Raw genomic sequence first — 16,510 nt, 5'->3', positions numbered from 1 at the left:
CCCGCGCCGCCTCTCACCGAACAGGCCGCCTCAGCGCTGCATTCCATCCAGGCGCTCCAGAGCGACATCTCGTGCGAGATGGCGAACAGCGGTAGGAACCCGCCCATCCTTTCGGATCTGAGAAGCGCGACGGATCTTTCCCTTCGCGCCACTAAAGCCGCCGCACAAGCCTTGGGAAAATGCATGGCCGCCCTCGTTGTCACTGAGAGACACTTGTGGCTCACGCTCACCGATATGGGAGATTCAGAACGCGCCCTGTTCCTCAACGCGCCTATATCTCCTACCGGGCTCTTCGGATCTGCCGTCACGGGCATCGTTGACCGCTTCTCCGAGGTACAGAAAGCGACTCAGGCTATGAATCTGTTCTTGCCCCGCCGCTCTAGTTCTTCGACAGGCCGCTCTCACGAGCCTCCTGCCAGAACCCCACAACAGCGCCCGCCTCAGCAAGCTCAGCAGCCCCAGCGTAGACAGGGCGGCCGCCCTCGCTCTCGCTCAGACAGCCGCCGCAGACAGCCTCCTCCAGGGGGCCTCGACCCAAGATCGCGCTGAGGCCCGATCAACTGAAGTCTGCCTAGCACAGCTGAGAAAAGGACGGCTTTCTCCCGCTGCGGCCGGATCGCCGTAAAAGCTTCGCCCACTGTTAGTCCCCGTTTTCACCGCTGACTGCAGTAGTGTTTACCGCCACAAACAAGCCGGTTTCCCTGCCCGCTTGCGAGCGTCTAAATGCCGTTTTCACGGCTACCCAGAGAGTTCACAAAAAGAGCATAAAAGCCTCAAGTGTAATAAATGTGCCCACAAGCTGTGCTCACGTACACACACAAGCACCTTATGCCCAGGGTCTCACAGAGCCCATTCTCACGGAGCGAGCACTTCCGCTCCAGTAGCAGAGAACATAAGCTGCCCGCTCTGTCACACGGCCCATAAAACTCCTCTCTGAGTGTAAGTCCCGTTGCCACCCACATTATAAGCGTGCCCACACACAGTGTCCAGCCCGCGATGTGCAGCAATCAGGGCGAAATATCCATTCAACCGCTTACGAAGCGTGGGAAGCCATCCCCGGCATCTCCCCGTGGGTTTTTAGCATAATAAAGAATGGTTATCGATTACAGTTTCGTCGCCGCCCGCCACGCTCGCGCGTGCGGCTCGAATCCACTGTCAGCTGCCCGCTATGAACACGCTTCGCTTAGAAATAGCCAAGCTACTGCAGAAGGGCGCTATAGAGAGAGTCCCACCATCTATGACCGAGTCGGGGTGTTACGGCCGTTATTTTCTGGTTCCCTAGAAAGACGGCGGCCTCAGGCCGATCTTAGATCTCAGGGCTTTGAACAAAGCGCTCATCAGAGACCGTTCAAAATGCTCACAGTCAGGAAACTCCTCGCGCACGTCCGCCAGGGGGACTGGTTCATCTCTCTAGACCTGATAGACGCATATTTTTAGATCCAGATAAGCCCTCATCACAGGCCATTCCTACGTTTCGCCTTCGAGGGCCAAGTTTATCAGTATGCCGTTCTCCCGTTCGGCCTATCCTTAGCACCCCGTACGTTCACGAAGTGCATGGATACAGCGCTCGCCCCCCTGCTAAGTCAAGGGCTGCGCATACTGAATTATCTGGACGAATGGCTGAGTCTAGCAGATTCCCAGACGGAGCTGCTGTCGCACTGCACAGTTCTCCTCTACCATCTGGAAGCGCTGGGACTCTCTGTCTACTGGACAAAGAGCTCTCTCCAGCCCAGTCAAACTATTTCGTTCCTTGGAATAGATTTGAACGCTATCACGATGACGGCTCGCTTATCCACACAGCGCGCGCGCCGTGTTCAGCGACTGGCCGCCTCGTTTCAGATGGGTACCCATACATCCCTGAAATCGCTTCAGAGGATGCTGGGTCATATGGCTTCAGCCTCCGCTGTGCTACAGCTGGGTCTTCTGCACATGCGCCCCCTTCAACTCTGGTTAAAGAGCCGCGTATCCCACCACGAGTGGACGACGGGCCGCCAGATGATCAGGATTACTCAGACATGTATCACTGCACTGCAGCCATGGGCAGTAAGCGAGTGGTTTCAGAGGGGCGTTACCATGGGAACCTTCTCTCGCCGGAAAGTTATCTCGACAAACGCATCCAACTCGGGTTGGGGAGCGGTTTGCGAGGGCTCACCGGCCGCCGGCCAGTGGTCGAGCCACGAGAGTTCCTTACACATAAACTGTCTGGAAATGATCGCGGTCGAGAACGCGCTGCTATGCTTCCTCCCGCGCATAAACGGTCACCACGTCCTGATTCGCTCCGACTATATGGCCGTGGTATCATACATCAACCGTCAGGGCGGCGTCAGATCCAAGAATCTCTTCATCTGACACGCCGCATCCTATTGTGGTCCCAGAGTCACCTGCTATCGCTCAGAGCGACGCACGTGCCGGGCCATCTGAACGACGGTCCAGACAGGCTGTCCAGGAACCTGGTCTCCCCCGGAGAATGGTCCCTGCACACTCAAACAGTCCAAACACTGTGGCGCCTATTCGGCAGAGCGGAGATAGATCTTTTCGCGTCAGAAGAGAACGCTCACTGCCCAATATTCTTTTCAAAGAGCGAGGTCGCGCTAGCCCAGGATTGGCCCCGCCGCCCGCTCTATGCTTTTCCCCCGATTTCTCTGCTACCGCAGGTCATTCAGAGAATCAGGGACTCACGCCACTCGGTGCTCCTCATAGCCCCGCGCTGGGAGAATTAGATTGGTTCCCGGAGCTAACGCGGCTGTCACAGACAGCCCCGTGGCCCATTCCAATCAGAGCAGATCTCCTCACTCAACCGCGGCTCGATCTGGCATCCCCATCCACAGCGCTGGGCGCTTCATGCATGGGTGACCAACGACTACGCGTCGAATTGCCAGAAGGGGTTTTGAACACGATCAAACACGCCAGAGCGGATTCTACCAGAAAGCTCTATGCTGCAAAATGGTCTGTGTTCTCCAAATGGTGCACCGACATGAATTTGGACCCACGGACGTGCGAGGTTTCATCTTTGCTAGTGTTCCTTCAGGAGATGCTGGATAAGGGCAGGTCCCCATCCACTCTTAAGGTTTACGTGGCAGCCGTCGCGGCGTTCGCTGAACCCCGGCGCGCCCAGTCTCTGGGCAAAGACGAGCTAATCATCCGCTTCCTCAGGGGAGCCAGAAGGATGAACCCCCCTCGCCCCCCCCCCCCCCCCCCCCCTACGGTGCCGGTCTGGGATCTTTCTATAGTTCTAGAAGCTCTGAAAGCCCTACCGTTTGAACCACTTGAGTCCGTGGAGCTAATACCTCTCGTTAAAAACCGTTCTTCTGACGGCTCTCGCCTCAGTAAAACGTGTGGGGGACATTCACGCGCTGTCTTCGAGCGCCGTGTGCCTAGAGTTTGGACCGAGTGACTCCATAGTCATTCTAAAGCCTAGACACGGTTATGTTCCAATAGCGATTGGTACCCCTTTCAGGGCGCAAGTGATCTCTCTATCGGCGCTGCATGCATCCGATAGCGAACGTGACGCTGACCGCCTCTGCCCGGTTCGGGCTATCAGAGTGTACACTACACGCGTTGCCGCGTTCAGACGCTCGGAGCAGCTGTTTGTGTCGTTCGGTGGCCGCACTAAGGGACTAGCCGCCTCGAAACAGACCCTATCCAGGTGGATAGTAGACGCGATTGCCTCTGCTTATGCCGCTTAAGACCTGCCTTGCCCTCTGGGCATCAGGGCTCATTCCACCAGAGGCATGGCCTCATCGTGGGCATGGTCCTGCGGGATTTCCATCCACGACATTTGTGTGGCTGCGGGATGGGCCTCCCCCTCCACCTTTGTCAGATTTTACAACTTGGAAGTTCCAGCCTTACAGGCTAAAATTCTGGCGGTCTAGTACTCACAGCCCTCCTATAGAAGCCGCACTATCGGGAGTTCCATCACAACCGGCTCACCCCTTGTGTTCCCCTATGTGCTTATGCATTAGCCTACACATCACGGCCCGCCTTCGCCGGCCGCCTTGGGCGTTTTTGCACTAGATAGTAACGGCCGCTATGCTGGCCGCCGTATTATCTTCATCCACTTATAGATTCCCCCGGTGTTCCCCTGGGATGCTTAGTGGTTACTTAGCGCGCACGGCGTTGACCAGGTGTTCCCGTAGCGTAAGCTAGCTTACGCAATACGAGAGAACCTCTCGTAAGAGAACGAATCGGTTACCTAACGTAACCTCGGTTCTCTCTAGATGAGGGAACGAGTATTGCGTTCCCGGCCGTGCTTGCGCCACTAGCGTTTCGCTTCATGCTACAGAATCAACGAACGAGCTGGGAGAGCGACCTTTATACACTGTAGCCACGCCCCTTTTGGCGGGCTGTGACGCAGTAAGCGAGCGCCGTCCGCTCATTGGCCGCGGACTCAGCGCCGCTCTCCCATAGGTTCGTGCATTCTCTCTGAGCGAACCAATGAGCCGCTAGCTAGCCCGCTCATGGTCTGCCTCAGAAGAGACTGCGTTGACAATGATTACAAAATTATGGAATAATTTTTTGGCTTCAACTTCTCAGCAAAGATGAATCTTTCCCGTAGCGTAAGCTAGCTTACGCAATACTCGTTCCCTCATCTAGAGAGAACCGAGGTTACGTTAGGTAACCGATTCGTTTTCCTGGTCATGACGTCATCGCCCATGACGTCTTGTTCTTCCATTGGACAGATTATACACGTGCTTCACGACGCAATCACGCAGAGTGTTCCCTACCGCGTTCCAAACGCAGCTCTCGTTCCCTCTCAGGGAACCAGGGTTACATACGTAACCTGAGACGTTTCCTTGGTGTGATACGCACGGTTCCATGCCGTCGGCTGAAAATAGTCCTCGACGGCTTTGTTTCGCTCAATTCGACGAGAATAAAAGCAAAACAGCAAGCAAAGAAGTCAAAACAGTAAAGATAGAAGCCGGCTGTTCTTATGTTACGTCTTCTTACCTGAGTGTTCCTTGGCGAATATTTCAATATTGACATGAGCGGAGTGGAATAAAGAAAGTGTTTAGCAGGATTGATATTCAAAACGGTAAGCACGCGCTGCTTTGTTTACGGTATGTGTATCTGCAGCCGGCAGTGTCGGTTTTCCTTTTTGAATGACGAATATAGACTAACATATCTGCAGAAATAGACAGTTGGCTCATTACACGCAGGCGCAGAACGCACATTATAGCTGACAGTTGCCTGTAGTTCTCTCGGTCTGTTCAAGTGCAGCTTTTTACTTCGACGAGAGCGGACGAGAGGTGACAACACAGTTGGCTTTCATCAGCGCTAGTTCGTTGGCGTTGGCTTGGTGTATTCCGGGCTTAACAAGAACGGTGTACACATGAGGGCAAAATAAAATGGGGGGATGACTGACAGAAGCGGAGCTTGTGGAAGTGGAGACCCAGGTAGAGTTGAAGAGACCAGGCGACACCAAAAGATCCTGGAGGCCAAGGAGGAGCTGGGGGGACGGGTGGCCAAGGTAAAGCCAGGGTGCCAGAGGACTAAGGTGAGCCGGTGCAACTAAGGACTGATCTTGGAGCTGGATGGAAGGAGGAGCCCAATGGAATCAAAGGGGTGGAGGGACAAGGTACAGCTGAAGACTCGGAAGTCTATGGCAAAAACGATGAGTGGCCAAGTCAGAGCCAGAGGGACGAGGGAGCCTGGTGAAGCCATAAGGATGACGTCCCAGGTGGAGCTGAGGGAGCTAGGAGCTAAGGTGGAGCCGACTGATCGACGGGCTGAGGTGGAGTGAAGTTTGGAGGGTCGACTAGAGGCTAGAGGGTCGACACACCAGGGAGGAAGCCCAAGGCGGAATCGATTTAATAAGAGGGGCCAGCAAAGGACAAGCTGAAGGGAGCCCTTTGAGCTTTGATTTGGCAGCATAGTCCTTGAGGGTCTGCAACTTTACTTTCGTTTTGTTCTTGTATGTTTATTTTATTGTTAAAGCTGTTTAATGTTTGCTGGTTCCCACCTCCTTCTTCCTTGAACTTTGTTAGATGTGGGGAATCCGCTGTGCCATCGAGCAGGGCTGAGCAGAGTCTGTCGCTGTGGATGCTCGAGGGGGTAGGCTGAAGTGATTTACGGGGAGACGGGAGAGCTTGCTGCCGTCCACCTGGGGAAAGGTGGCTGCCATCCGAGAGTGGAACAAAGGAGTCACCAGAGTTTGTCTGAGGCCAGAGCCTATTGCCCTCTGCCATGATGGGGAGGAGCAGGGAACGAGGGATTTGCTGCCAGGTGCCCAAAGCCTGAGGAGCCGTCGCTGCCCATGATGGTGATGGGGATATATGGCAAGCAAGGCAGGGCAGAGAGCAACAGAGCGAGGTCGGTGACACAAGTGCTAATGTGCGACAACTGCAAGCCACACCATTATTTAGTCCACTGAGGAGCTCTGGAATGATAAAAGAAGGAGTGACAACATTGAAGGATGAGAAAGGACCAGGCCTGGGACATTCATTTTGGTGTTGTTGTTTTAGTTTGTGTCAGTTAGCCATGAGGGGCTGCCACTTTACTTTTGTTTCGTGGTTTATGTTTATTTTATTATTAGAGTTATGCTTAACGTTCGTCGGTTCCTGCCTCCTCCTTCCCTTAACTTAGAATTTGTTACAGTGAAGTTTACAGGGGTAAATTTAACAGAAGCCAGTTGGTACGAGATGGACGTGTAGGTAAAGCTCACTCTCCTGGCCTCAAGAGGCACACTAGTGCATCCATGCTGGTTATCAGGTTTCAATCCCAGCTTGGAGCTTGGATGTAACAAAAGTCCTTGATGTTGCAAATTGCTAGAAAATAGGCCAATCACAATTACACTGTGCCATTGAATTAATTGCAGAAGTTTAAAATTTTAACCCTCTGGGGTTGATGAACGCATCAGCTCGTTCTGGCACATTATTTATTTTCCAAAAATAACTTTAAAGAGCCCCTATCATAGCATTTGAAATGTTCCTATTTTTGTTTTGGGAGTTCCCAAAAACAGTTCAACGTGCATGCAAGGATAAAAAAACACTTTATTTGTCTTATAATATGCATTTATTTTTAACTGATTTGCTCAACGACTCCCAAATGATTCGTTCGACGATTCATTTTCCCAAACATCTCCTTTGAGTGACGCGAATCTGCGGCGATTGGTCGAATGACCCAGTCAGTTGTTATTGGTTAACCGTAGGCAGAGATTGTCGGAAATGGAACACCCATCTCCATTAATGGATTATAGCTTGTCAAGTGTTGTATACAGTGTATGAATAAACATGTCAGAAAAAGTACACTTTCCACACTGTCCCTTATAACACAGTCTCATCCCAAAAAGTCATATAACTGACGTCTTGGGACGTCTTTTGACCAAACGTCAATATCCGCCTTTTTAGGGCCCCCTTAAACGTCGGTAGATGGCGATCCCGGGCCGTCATACAACTGACGCTTTACCTTTAACGTCAGTTAGGTGACGGGTTAGGTTTAGGGTTAGGTTTAGGTCTGGGGTAGAGTTAGGATCCCATAACCTCATCTACCGACGTTTAAGGGGGCCCTAAAAAGGCGAATATTGACATATGGTCAAAAGACGTCCCAAAACGTCAGTTATATGACGTCTTGGGATGAGACCGGGTTGTCCCTTCAGCTTTCCCGGCGAAACTCACATTGCGGCGGCTTTTGAGGGACAGTGCTTATTATATAGAGCGAAGTCATATTTGGCTAAGTCGTTAAGGAGGTATTGCCATTTTCATTGAATGTCTGGTGAATATCAAAAACAAAACTAACTTTACCCCGCTTAGAAGCTGCGCGGAGTGTACACAACACACACAACACAATATAACTATATTGTGCATGCTACAGAAAACATAACAGCAAAGATTGTGATTCGGCGGAGGGCAAACCTGATCCATAAATACTGGAAACTGAGCCCTCCCTTGGGAACAACCGGCTTGCGAATCCACATTTGAATTCATTTATGTTTTTAAATGATTCGTCATTAAAATGATGAGAACACAAGGTTCGGGCTGTACTGTTGTGGTATCGTTGCAAATATGAACTCTAACCACTGATTCTTCACATGCTCGTCCCAATGAAAACAAGTGGCTGAACTATCTTTGCATTGTAGAACACAGTGGCCCTCATTTATCAATCTTGCGTAGAAACGGGTGTATATGTTGACGTAAGATTAGGCTTACACTCCTCTCACCGCCTGATTTATGAAGCTGTGCGTACCTTTGAAATCCAGGTGTACGCAATGCCTGCCCTTGATAAATCCCGCGGCCGAAAACGATCGTCATTAGAATAACACGCCCCTAAATATTCAAGTCTCCGCTCCCCCCACGCCCTCATTTTACGCCATGGACACACGGAAGACGGCAAAGAAGAGAAACTTCTCAGACGTGGAGCCGAAATGACCTATCACAATGCATTATTTTAATTAGCATTCGATTTCGAATCACGTCACATGTATAATAGTGATGATGATGATGATGTGATGTGAAGTACCATTCATTCACATTAATAATTGCATGACAATTTGTAATAGTATTCTTCTTATTATGATGATTTGTATTAATGATGCTTATTGTTATTTAGAAGAAGGATGTCGTTATTATTATTTGTATTATTGTTATCATTTAAAAGAAGAAGAATGTATTTTTTATTATTTTGTTAGTCTGAATTATTTTTTGGTCATTGAAAGCCTTTCATTAGGCTACCGAACCCAGTCCGCGCACCTGCCGGGGATAATCCTGAAACGTCAGGGTAAAGTGGGCTCGCAACTGAAGGAATACATATGCTTACAAATCAAATGCTTTGGTAAAGTGAAAGTCACAAATTAAACATTGAAGTCGTTACACAAAAATAAACACTGAAGTTTACAATTACTATGTTGTTTTTTTGTTTGTTTGTTTTACAGTGTGTCATAATATGTCATTTCTTTTAGTTTGTCAGTGCGTTTTGTGGTGTTAGGAATTTTTCTGCGCATTTCCTCACTAACTCAAAACGTGCGTACACCACCTCCTGAGCTGGTGTAGGATTCGAGCGTGCCGTACGCCCACGTCCATATTGATAAATTTCAAACTCACTGTGGTTTTGAGTGTACGCAAGGTGTACGCTGGAAATTTGGTGTACGCACTTTTGATAAATGAAGGTCAGTGTCTTCTCGACATGACGCTATTCAGCTGAAGTTTTTGAATGTGTTCTAGACTTCAAGTTTACACTTCCGTATGCGCACGCAGCAACTGGGCGCGGCCAATATGCTTATGTTTTGTATCTACGTCACTAGGAAACAGCTAATGACTCGCTTCAAAAACAATTCATTTCATAAACTCAGAGTCGAATCTCACTTTTGAAAGACAATAACTTTATATACGGTGCACTTTCAGGTATAAATCTTTGCAGGATGTTTTCATTCCCTTAGAGCTATAGTCCACACTACATGAACAGTCATTTTCAAAAATCCATGATAGGTGCTCTTTAAATACTCTGTCATTATTGGTCAGATAAGAGTAAGACATCATTTGAAACTGTAAAGTGTCTATTTTTATGTGTGCATGTTCAAAAAGATTTTAATCACACCCTGCAACCAGGGTTGATTTGAGGAATATCAAATCAGTTCTGTTGTGCAAACAATGTTTTTTAACAAGCTTAAAAAGCTTATCTTATGACATTAGGCTTTTTGTTTCCTATTTGGAACCTTTTTAAAAAGAAATAAAATATCTAAAACTCTTCTTTTAATATGAATTCGTATTTTAAAATGTCAATATAGTAGATGATTGTGAGGGTTATGCATGTTTGTGTGTGATAGAATGACAGAATGCACAACTGCTGCAGGTGTGTTTGCCTCCATGTTCCTGCTTACTGGGATCAGAGACGCAGTGGTTTGACACTTACTTCAGGAAACATGAGCTCAGTTTCGTCCTGTCCCGAGGTCTGTTTGCCCAGCAGTTGGAAAGCATTCACCCCTCCTCCACCCCCTCTTGAGACTGGCATCTGTGAAGAGAGCAGACATTACAAACAGACAACATTTAAATCATAACTCAGATTTCACTTTTAGAGGTATTTTTCAGTTTCATTGATCATCCTTTTAATTTTGCATTATTGAGGATGAACATAATGACCACAATGCCTGGTTGACATGATTATGCTTTACAACTCTCTCTGAGACAGATCTCCACCAATTTCCCACTTTGCAAGATGGCCAGATACATGAGCTATACATGCAAGCAATCCTTGGAATAGGGTTATATGTTCCTAATTATGTGCTACTTCTCAAGAAGATCCTAGGACACAGCCACCCGATAACACTGCACACCCGGGTGAGGACACACTTTGTCTGCTGGGTGCAAACTGGCCCAGCAGAGTAAAACAGTGCAGGAAAGCGTTTCCTCAAAGCACTGAATAGCAGCTAAAAGACCTTTAACAAGCCTGTACACTAGACACCGACAGGGAGAATGAGAGTAAAATTAATTTGTGTAGGAAAGGGAGATTGTGTTGATGAATGATTTTAGCTATACGAAGAGTCCACACACATTGGATTCAATGGGGGGAAAGGGTGTGTAAGTGGACAAATATAGTGGGAACAATTCGTTCCGTGTATTTCTCCTTTCAACTCCAAGTGATGATGGAGCAATGTTCCTCAGACAAATTTGACTGTCCATCCTGAAAATAAAAAAGTGTGAAATTCAACATAGCAGATAGATGTTGTGACTCAGTATCTCTCATAGAAACCAAACAATCGAAGGTAAATATAAAAAGAAATAGACTCAAATGTATAATTTATAGATCTCAAAGCTGTGATTATTGTGGTTGTGAAGTTGTACAGAACTAAGTAACCAGCCTGCCACATAGAACACAAGGGGAAAATCCAATTGCTCAGAGGTTGCTATTTCACAGCTCACGAGATGTTACAAATTTCTCAGTTTAAATGCTTTAGGGCAAATAAGAATAGAAACAAACAAGACCATTATTGGCGATAAAATCAGTGTGGATTAGCATGGCACAAATAATTAGGTCTTGGAAGAACATGACGAGAAATGTGTGATTTAATATTTAAATGTAAACTCTCAATAACAGACTTTGGTATCTTGCCAAACAGAGAATGTGATTTCACCAAACAAGTTCCTGGAACAAAATCTTTGTTGATAATTAAATAACATTCAAATGAACTAATCACATTTAAGGGACAAATTTACAGTTTACACATAACAGGGTTATGTGCTTCTACATCAGAGTTATTCACCTATCATTTCCCTCTGGTTTAGGGATATGTTATGGTTAGGTTCATGTAGGAATTGGGTTAGAACTACAAATGTTGTTGCAGGATGTTGATTCAGGAACATGTCTTACTTGGCAAAATCACGGTAACCCTTTGGAGAGCTGAACATGGTTTTGGGATGTTGATTAAATATATTCTGAAAATCTACAGGAGATACATACGAGGTAATGAGCAATGGTCATTTCTTTGAAAAATCGAACATTTTTAGACTCATTGCTCTGTAGGGGAAATCGGAGATATATCTATAGAGAAAGACATTTTCTTTCTTTAAAAGGTTGTTTAAGGTCCAGGAGATCTTTTTTCAAACAGTTTAACTCAGCATGATGTGACATCCCAGACCAAACTGGTCAGTCTCTTTTGTGTGTGAAAAGAATTAGACATTCTCCCCTGGGTGATGTTTGTTCATGATGTGCTGACTGAAGGAGATCCTCCTCCACTACTGAGGGTCATCTCACTGCTATGTGAACAATCAATTCTCTTTTCCCATAGAGTTGAGGTTAAAATGGCTTCCAGCAGAATGTGAGTTTGTGTAAGGCCAGCAGTGCAAACAGCATCGGGAGAGAAGAGAGTCGCAGGCCTTTTCAATCCCAGCAATATTTGAAATAGTCTAAATAGAGGCTAATTTCAACGTTTCATAAAATGAACTGAAACCGTTTTTGTAAAAAATGAGTAGCTAAGAAATGCAAAGCAAAGAAAGCAGGCAGAAAGGCATTTATTGAAACTTACATGTTCCTGTTGTGCTGTGGAGTCATCAGGTGTGATCTGAAGTTTCGGTAGAGATACAGACTTCTGTTTTAGCAGGTCCTTCAGAGTCACATCTGGGCTGGAATTACTGCTGTTCTCTGCTAGCATGAAATGTCAATGAAGTTTAAAATTGAATTATAGCAAAAGAGTTGGTATTAGAGTTGGTAATTTACTTTTTCAGTAGTTTTTCCTATGTACACTACCAGTAACAAGTTTTGGATCAGTAAGATTTTAATGTTTTTAAAAGATGTCTCTTCTGCTCATAAAGGCATTTATTTGATAAAAAAAAAAAAACTTTTCTATTTAAATATATTTTTAATTGTAATTTATGCCTGTGATCAAAGCTGAATTTTCAGCATCATTACTCCAGTTTTCAGTGTTACATGATTGCACTGTTGAACAATTTGTTTTCAGGATTCTATGATGAATAGAAAGTTCAAGCATTTACTTGATAAGAAAATTTACATTTACATTAACATTATAAATGTCTTCATTGTAACTTTTGATAAATGTTATTCATCCTTGATGAATTAAAGTATTGATTTCTTTTATTTCTTTCCCCCCAAAAATAAAATAAATATTCAAAAAAAAAATTATCATAAAATGTATTTTTTGATTATTAAAAATACAAAAAAGGGTTTATTGGGGTTCTATATATGAAGGTCCTTTACTCAACTACAAAGAACTTTTTATGCTAAAAAAAAGTTCTATAATGACAAGAAAGAACTCTTTTAGCACAAAGGTTCTTTATAGGCTATTATTCCTCCATATATTACGTTATTCTGCAACATTTTATAGTTGTAATTACATTTTTGTTTATTAAACTGTATAACTTAATATCACATTTTAATCATGCTGATTTTGGAGGAGGAAAACTGAAATGGCACTCTTCGTGTGATATTGATTAACTACATAAAATGATATAAATATATACATTTTCTAACCCCCATATCTTGAATTTTGTGATCATTCACATGTATTCATAAATACATTTTAGGGTCTTGACGTTTGTCAATAATATGAAATATTTAATCTGGAAAGGACAAAACAAATGATAGTGAATGAACCCAAAAGGTTCCATATAGAACCCTTTTCCTGGTTACAAAGAGGGTTCTTATTATCAAACCCTTAAAAAGGGTTCTGTATAGAACATTTTAGTGGTTCCAAATACGCAGCGCTGATAGAACCTTTTAAGGTTCTATATAGAACCTTTTCTTCTAAGAATGTGTGACACTTACTAGAGTAATGATGCTGAAAATTCAGCTTTGCTCACAGGAATAAATTACACTTTACCATATATTCACATAGAAAACAGCTGTTTTAAATTGTAATAATATTTCACAATATTACAGTTTTTTGTTCTTGTTGTATAAAATAAATGCAGGGACTTCTTTTAAAAACATAGTGTATCTATTACATTGTTGAGAGATAATGTGCAACAACTTACACTACTGTCAAAGTATATGTATTACCCATCGCAAGGTATTACTACGGTACCTTGTTTAGAAAAAAACAACAACAATGTAATACCATTGCCAATGGCCTGTAGTTGCTTCTCTATTTGACTTGTGCTTCTATGTTGTTCCACCCAGACCTTGAACACCTCATGCTCCCTGCGGCTCTGAAGATACCCGAGTCGGGTCAGCTGTTTCTGCAGTTCCAGAAGCTCATGAAGACCAGATTAGAGATTGCATTAGATGAGTAGTCATGCACGTTCATTCTTAAATCCACAGAATATCTCTTAGTCAATATCTATGGAGAGAGAATGCAGAGTAATGCCAGTCTCACCAGGTAGTGGTATGTTTTAGGTAAACACCTCAAGTATGCATCCTTGTGTGTGAGGGTTGATCTGGTGACCCTCTGAATGGTGACAAACGTCTGTGAAAGAGTAAATTGAGGATGGAAAGAGAATAAACTTTGAAAACGGAATCTCCAACTTGATCGCAGACGCTGATAACAAATCTCTGAAATCTCTTTTGAAACAGGAGGTCTTTTTCTCAGGAGAACAATTTGACATTTAAGCTCAATTTGCTCTCCAGAGTCAAAGAGAAACAATTGAGATTTTATTTGAGATTTTCTTGACATTTCTTATGTGTTGGCATTGTCATTCCGAGGTTCCAGAGAGGACCCCTGTCTTTCAGGAGAGCTGGGAGCCCCCAGCATACAAAACCAATGAGAAGTAAACATGCAACCACAGGAAGCCATTAACTGCAACAGGGACCAATTAGGCCCCAGCAGGTGTCCACGGCTCGGCCTGCATCATCATGAAGTCTGGACAAAGTTTTTCGGCCTGAGCTGAGGAAACAACAGGGCAGTTTCATTTGCTCAGCAATTTGTACCAAAGGTTTCCTACTGGCAGCCCATAAAGTCTTTTATAGCTCTCCCTTTGTCCTCCCCTCCAGTGCTGGTCATTAGAGCACACAATTACAGCCCACTGAAGAAGGCTTGCTTTTATAGGAGGAGATTGATAAGCCAAAGACCCCTCCTCCACATCCTTACCCCCCAGTTTCTACCTCTTATTGTCCTCAACCCAGACGGCCAAAATCAAAGTCAATCACAAGTCCACACCAACTACTTCCCCCATATTACAATGATGGGCTTCCTCAATCCTCGGGACTTCATAACACTTCAAAGTGGCACTAGGAGACACGCATCTACTCTTCTACAATGGGTTGCACTACAGCACAACATAAAATGGACATCTAAACATTGCTCATGCTCTTTACATGTTTTAGCCAACATTTTTTAGACGAATGTGTGTGTGTGTGTGGTTATACAGTAGTGCTCTAATATAGACCATTTCACAAGATGTAAACAACATTGGTCCAGAAGCACTTCCTGTTTCAGTTTGTAACTGTTTTCTTTATTTCACATGTAAAGAAAACATCTTAAAGATGTTTGTTTAACTTTTTGATTCAGTTTTAAATGTTCTGTTGGTTGTATTTTATCCCAGCTTTTATGTAGTGTTAAAAAACTGAAACAGGAAGTGCTTCTGGACCAGTGTTGTTTACATCTTGTGAAATGGTCTATAGTTCAGGGAAATATCTTTGGCTCTAAAAATATTCCAATTAAGACATTTGTTGACATTCACTAGGAGTATATGGACCGTATAACTGACATTTATTTGGTCTTGGGAGAATTTGATAAACCATTTTGAGGCTAAGATCTCTAATTTGCAGACTTTTGTGTCTTGGCAAAGAAGCACAATCTGGGACATTGATATTTCGGTAAAGCTTCCTTTTATAGTCCTGTTACCATGTACATACTATGTGTGTATTATAGTAATTACAATTACTGGGTAATAACTAGGTACTAACCCTGAACTGACCCTAAACCTACCCCTAACCAATGTACTTACCTTATATTAGCCAGTACTTTCTATGTAAGTACACTGTAAGTATATGTACTGTAAAAGTAAGCATTACCGATATTTCTACTGAACTCTACCAGAGACTTGTGAGATTAGTAGGGTGTAAAAGGCTCAATTTGATCTCAATTTAATCGCTGTCTAGGAAAACTAATTTTCTCTCAGTAGTTTTTTTCTTTTCTTTGGGAGTTTAGCAAGGTTAGGGTCGCAACTTTTCAGTAAGGAAATTAATACCGTTTGACTGTCCATACAGTTGCTGGCAAGGTTTCAGTGGAGCACTGTCTTTAATATTTCAGCACAGACACTTCTTCTCTTGCTCTGGTGGAGAGACAGGAAGTGGGTAACTTTATTTCAAATGTTAATGGCTGATGTAGATTATGTGCTTGTTACTCAAACGTATGGAGATGTGTGTACGTGTCAGGTGGGTGTGATTGGCTTTGGCCTGAATTTCTGCAAGCTCATTTAAGATGGTCGAGGAAGTTTGAGACAGACATGTGAGTTTGGTTTACAACAACACTAGTAACAACATTCACAATGATAAACCCTGTGCAAAGAATGAAGAGCGCTTCGATTATAGGATAGCCTACTACACGTACTTCCCCTATGCAGTGTAAAAAATACCCCAAAAAAACAAAATCCCCCAATGTGCTCCCTTAAATATAAAGAGATACAATGGAAAAGAAAACACATGAAACCAATGCTATCCAAGTCTTCTTTTCTCAGCACTGCCTTCTACTGGCGACATTTAGTAACTGCTACTCTTGCTTTGTGCTCTCTATAATGAAAAACAATTTAGTAATAATTAGTCATTGATTCCAGGAGGGTGTACCTTATCTTTATGCACTTTCCCGAGTCTGGAATTATCTGAATCAAGGGGCTTCATCTCTTGCCTTTGTCTTTGAACTTTTTCCCTCAGTAATGTAGCATACTGACATGAAAGCATGTCTCTCAAGTGGTGCATTTTGTAGTATGTCTCTAGATGGCGCTAGAATGTAAGAAAAAGAGAACGAAAGCATCAGCGTGTGAACATAAGAGAACAATTCATTTATGAAACCGTTGTCATCTCTTTTATCCAAACAGAATGTTGATTCATATATTCATGGAAAAAATACGATAATATAAATAATTAGATCATATAGTTGCATTGTTTAATTGTTGATTACACTACTGAA

At 44.3% G+C, this 16,510-nt stretch overlaps 1 protein-coding gene across 6 annotated transcripts in view; it reads right to left on the bottom strand.

Moving 5' to 3' along the window:
* LOC120463351 (uncharacterized) overlaps positions 1–16,510 on the bottom strand; it is a 36,027-nt gene that overhangs the window by 11,441 nt on the left and 8,076 nt on the right. For 4 of the 6 annotated variants that reach the window (XM_089117261.1, XM_089117263.1, XM_089117262.1 and 1 more), the window contains exons 3-7: positions 16,168–16,323; positions 13,760–13,849; positions 13,502–13,637; positions 11,954–12,072; positions 9,844–9,942 (exon numbers count right to left, since the gene is read on the bottom strand). In XM_089117261.1, the coding sequence (XP_088973387.1) occupies positions 9,844–9,942; positions 11,954–12,072; positions 13,502–13,637; positions 13,760–13,849; positions 16,168–16,323 (600 nt within the window). The remainder of the gene's footprint in view (positions 1–9,843; positions 9,943–11,953; positions 12,073–13,501; positions 13,638–13,759; positions 13,850–16,167; positions 16,324–16,510) is intronic. The other 2 variants (XM_089117264.1, XM_089117266.1) reach the window with 1 other exon arrangement.

This window comes from Pimephales promelas, chromosome 11 (genome assembly GCF_988280905.1).
Source record: "Pimephales promelas chromosome 11, fPimPro1.hap1.1, whole genome shotgun sequence".
Lineage (NCBI taxonomy): Eukaryota > Metazoa > Chordata > Actinopteri > Cypriniformes > Leuciscidae > Pimephales > Pimephales promelas.
Note: the sequence above shows the minus strand (reverse complement) of the source record. Positions and strands in the feature narration are given on the sequence as shown.